This window comes from Mus caroli, chromosome 7 (genome assembly GCF_900094665.2).
Source record: "Mus caroli chromosome 7, CAROLI_EIJ_v1.1, whole genome shotgun sequence".
Taxonomy (NCBI): Eukaryota; Metazoa; Chordata; class Mammalia; order Rodentia; family Muridae; genus Mus; species Mus caroli.
In genome coordinates, this window is record NC_034576.1 from 106,205,202 (window position 1) to 106,209,899 (window position 4,698).

The 4,698-nt window shown below is 35.9% G+C and overlaps 1 protein-coding gene across 1 annotated transcript; it reads right to left on the bottom strand.

The window, feature by feature from the left end:
* Positions 1-218: 218 nt before the first annotated feature.
* On the bottom strand, positions 219-1,172 carry LOC110299449 (putative olfactory receptor 52P1). Its single transcript, XM_021169138.1, has one exon. The coding sequence runs from the start codon at positions 1,170-1,172 to the stop codon at positions 219-221; it is 954 nt and encodes a 317-aa protein (XP_021024797.1).
* Positions 1,173-4,698: the final 3,526 nt, after the last annotated feature.

Sequence of the window (4,698 nt, forward strand, 5' to 3'; positions counted from 1 at the left end):
CCGCCTGCCTCTGCCTCCCAAGTGCTGGGATTAAAGGTGTGGGCCACCACGCCCGGCTTTTTGTTTTGTTTTGTTTTGTTTTGTTTTTGTTTTTTGTTTTTTGTTTTTGTTTTTTGTTTTTTGTTGTGAACAAAAATTTAAAAACAGAAGTTACCTGTTGTTAATGTGCCCTGAGTTCATAGAACAGAATCTGCTGAAAATAGTACTATGGAAATGTTTTACTTTTCAGGGTGTTTCTTGTGTGTAAAGAAAAGATCTATCACTCGATCATGAATCTGTTTGGTCTTGACACCAAACACCACTGGATTAACCGCAGAAGGTACTAAAAGGTACACACTGGCAACACTGATGTGCATACTTAGAGGTACATTCTTGCCAATGCAGTGAGTTAGGAAGCTAAACAATGCAGGTATATAGGAGACAAGGATAGTGCAGACATGCGCTGCACAGGTGTCCAGGGCTTTAGAGTGGGCATTCTGGGAAGAGAGCCGAAACACTGACTGGAGGATTTTTACATAGGATGTTCCTATTTGTCCTACATCCACTATTATTATTGAAAGAGCTACTGAGATTCCATATACTCTGTTAATAAGAGTGTTGGCACTTGCCAATTTCACCACAGCCATGTGCTCACAGTAGGCATGAGGGATGACATAGTCTATATAGTAAGGCAGCCTCTTAATCAGAAAAGGACATGGCAAAGTCAAAATCACACCACTGATTAGGCAAACAAGACCCAGTTTAGTCACCATAGATGTTGTCAGGATTGATGTATAATTCAGTGGGATGCAAATGACCACAAAGCTGTCAAATGCCATGGCTACTAGGATGGCTGACTCCATGATGCACAGGGTATGGATAAAATACATTTGAGTTAGACAGACATCAAAGTTGATCCAGTGTGCGTCAAACCAGAAGATGCCAAGCATTTTCAGAGCTGTAGAACAGGTGAGACACATGTCATTCATTGCCAGCATGCAAAGGAAGAAATACATAGGCTGGTGGAGACCTGGCTCCAGCTTGACAGTAGCAAGGATTATGCTGTTCCCCAGCAGGGTCAGTGCAAACAGAAAACAGACAGGGATGCCAATCCAGCAGTGAAAATTTTCCAACCCAGGAATACCAACCAGGAAGAAAGATGTAATATGTTGACACATAGCATTCCCTGCCATTTTAAAACCCAATGTGCTGTATGTTTAGTGGAAAATACCAATAGTAATATTCTCTAAACAGAAAATAGCTTTGAAAATTCTTCCATGGTTGAGGATGACTTGAAAACACTTTCACATACTGGGGCCTAGCAAACACAGAAGTGGATGCTCACAGTCAGCTATTGGATGGATCACAGGGTCCCCAATAGAGGAGCTAGAGAAAGTACCCAAGGAGCTAAAGGGATCTGCAACCCTATAGGTGGAGCAACAGTATGAACTAACCAGTACCCCTGGAGCTCATGTCTCTAGCTGCATATGTATCAAAAGATGGCCTAGTCGCCATCAGTGGAAAGAGAGGCCCATTGGCCATCAGTGGAAAGAGAGGCCCATTGGTCGTGCAAACTTTATATGCCTCAGTACAGGGGAATGCCAGGGCCAAGAAGTGGGAGTGGGTGGGTAGGGGAGTGGGGGTGGAGGGTATGGGGGACTTTTGAGATAGCATTGGAAATGTAAATGAGGAAAATACCTAATAAAAAATTTTTTAAAAAAGAAAAAAAGAAAACACTTTCACAGAAGTGCTGATTCTATCAAACCTCTGAAAATACTAAGACAAATGAATTTGGCTTTAAAAGTCAGCATTTTATTCTGGAAAAAAATACATTTATTCATTACTTTTTCTAAGGTTGAAAGCTTACTTCAATTTTAGTCATTTTCCTTATACAGTAGTAGGTCTGTAATAAAATAGTATATATCTTCATTGGTGGTGGTGATTTTCATCTCAAGATATGAAATAAAAGACAGAAATTGATAATAAAATACTAAAAAATGCACATTATTTAGTACATGTAAGAATCTTCAATTACTGTATTATTATAATTTTATCTTTAGTATAACTAAATTCATAGACATTCCAATATGATCTAATAAGAAAAAAATATAAATTATAGACAGGAATTTTCTACCAATATTTTAAAAATAAATATAAGCATATATCTTATTGACAAAAGAAAAACAATACATTTTTTTCCATTTCAAAATCATGAGACTCTTTAGTTTATAAATAGAAAAAAATCTCTTGAACAAAAGAGTTTGATGGAAAAGTGCTTAGAGGCAGGGGGTGGGGTGGGGAGAAGGTATAGAATGTGGAACAGTCAGAGGGTGGACTGGGCGGGAGATAAAATCTGGAATGGAAAAAAAAACAGATTAAATTAAATAAAAAAATTTTAAAGGGAAAAAAGCACATATGAAGGAAACAAAGTCAGGTTCTCATTTCAAAGTTGCTTTTCCTGGAAGGTGGCAACAGAGAGACAGCTCAATGGAATAATTATAGAGTACCTCCCATCAGTTACACATTATCTTACTTGTATAAATATCCTGGCATTGAAATTGTCCTGTTTGGGAAATTTCATAGATATTTGTTAACAAACAATGCTCTCCTATCATTTCTATTTGCCAATAGTAAGTTATTAAAAGGATGGTTTGATGGACAGGTAAGTACACAGAAAGTGATAAAATGATAAAATAGAAAGAATATACAGCCAAATATTTAAAAGTGTTACTTGTAAGCCTGTGATCCAAATACACCCAGTCAACTTGGAGAACCATATCTCTATAGATTTAGCCTTTCCTCTAATATACCCAACCTGCCTAGTTAGGGAAAGGATGAAAGACTCAACAATTCAGGGTTTTCGTATAAGCACCAAACCTAGGTTTTTAGTATTTCCCCTCTCATTATATTCTTTAGTGTTTACAATTATCCTGAATAATTTTTCATGGAATCTAGTTTCAACCTCACAACAAAATTTGGGTTATTATCTGAACCTTTAGTACACAGTTTTATTCACATATTACTCTGGAAAGTCTTCCTAAGTGTTTTAGTTAGATCTGAAGTGACAAACTATTTTCTTACTTGTCTTTAAAAACTGCTATTCTAGAGTGATACAAATGTATTTCTAAAATGTTCTTAATCATAAACCACAATTGTTCCTAGTATCGGGGAAATCATAGCTTATATTCTTACATGCTGGTAAGAATTTATTAATTCGGTTGTAATGTAGAGCTGAAATTACCATGCACCAATGAAGATTATAGCCTTAAGAATACTAAGTTAAGGCAAAAATGTATGCAATAAACTTTCAATGACAGAAGGGTTTTATGTATTCAAACAATATCTGCTATTTAACTCTTCAAATGATTTAGAAGGACCATTAAAGTTTTATATTTTTATCTGATTCTCAAAGAATTAACCTTCTAAAGCCTTATTGAAGTTTACAGGATATCATGTTAACCCGAAAGTTATAACTGTAAGATCACTTAGAATTTAGCAAGGGAGCTTTTCTAAAGGGTATGAATAAAAATTCTTCCTAGTAATTAAAATCTTACTGTTTTGTTTTAGGTAAGTTATTTTCATGAAGACAGCCTACAAAGCAAGAAAATATTCTCCCTCTATGAAAAGCTTCAGGCAGAGCCTGGGAAGCATGAAGTTGCCTACAAAATTGAGAGTGTGATCTGCTTATCCCTTTGACCCATAAGTAGCATCTCTCCCTCAGACTCACTTTGAATGGAACCCCCTGGACTATAGTCTTCAGCACATAGGCAATTGTCACATCTACTCTGACGTTTACCTTTCGATGACAGAATTTCCATCTTTCTAAACTCAGAAAATACTGTTTTTTTCATAGAGCCTGAGCAATGATATTATTTGTTTCTGAACCCCTGGGCACAGCCTGTTCCCTAGAACTCTCACCTTGAGAGCAGATGACTCACATGAAAGGCTGGGGAACTTAGATGCTTTCTTTTAAGTACTACCTATTTTATTTTATTTTATGTGCTATGATACACTCATGAAGATACTGCAAAATAGGCTTATTTTAACGACAACATTTTTGTTCTCAACTTTGTGTCTGGTGTTAGTCTCATTCATTAGAAATTAAGAAATTACATACAAAAAGCATGTATAAAATTCCAATAAGAAAATTTTTTCTTACAGATCAGAAGTTCTGGCATCTTCTTCAATCTCATAAGCATTTGAGATATTTTTCTACTCTGTGCCTAAACTATTTGTCTTTCCATGGGTGATGATTTACTCAAAGGTATTTCAATCTCCATTGATTTCAATTTCCTCAATGGACTTGATTTTTGTTCAAATTATTTCTACAATGATTTGCACAACAAGATTACTCCTGCAACAAAATGGCCAATGTTCTTCCTTGAGGAAAAACTATTCCACAATATCTGTGTCCTCAGTACCAAATCAATTTAAACAAATCTTACTTGATTCATCTAGATGTGTAATACAACTAAAATCTATATGGATCTTCCTTTCCCTTTTGATTTTTTATCTCTTTAACTCTAATATTGTCTTATATTCTATGAGACCAAGTTATTTCATGCAGATGAGAGCATATGATCAAGTTGCTGGCTATGGCTATTAATGTGTTAGCCCAATGCTCAGGAGACCCAAGATTCAGAGGTAGATGAGCCCCTTGTGATATGTAATATTAAGGTAAAAAGAGGATTGGGACAGCCTGAAAAACACAACAATGCA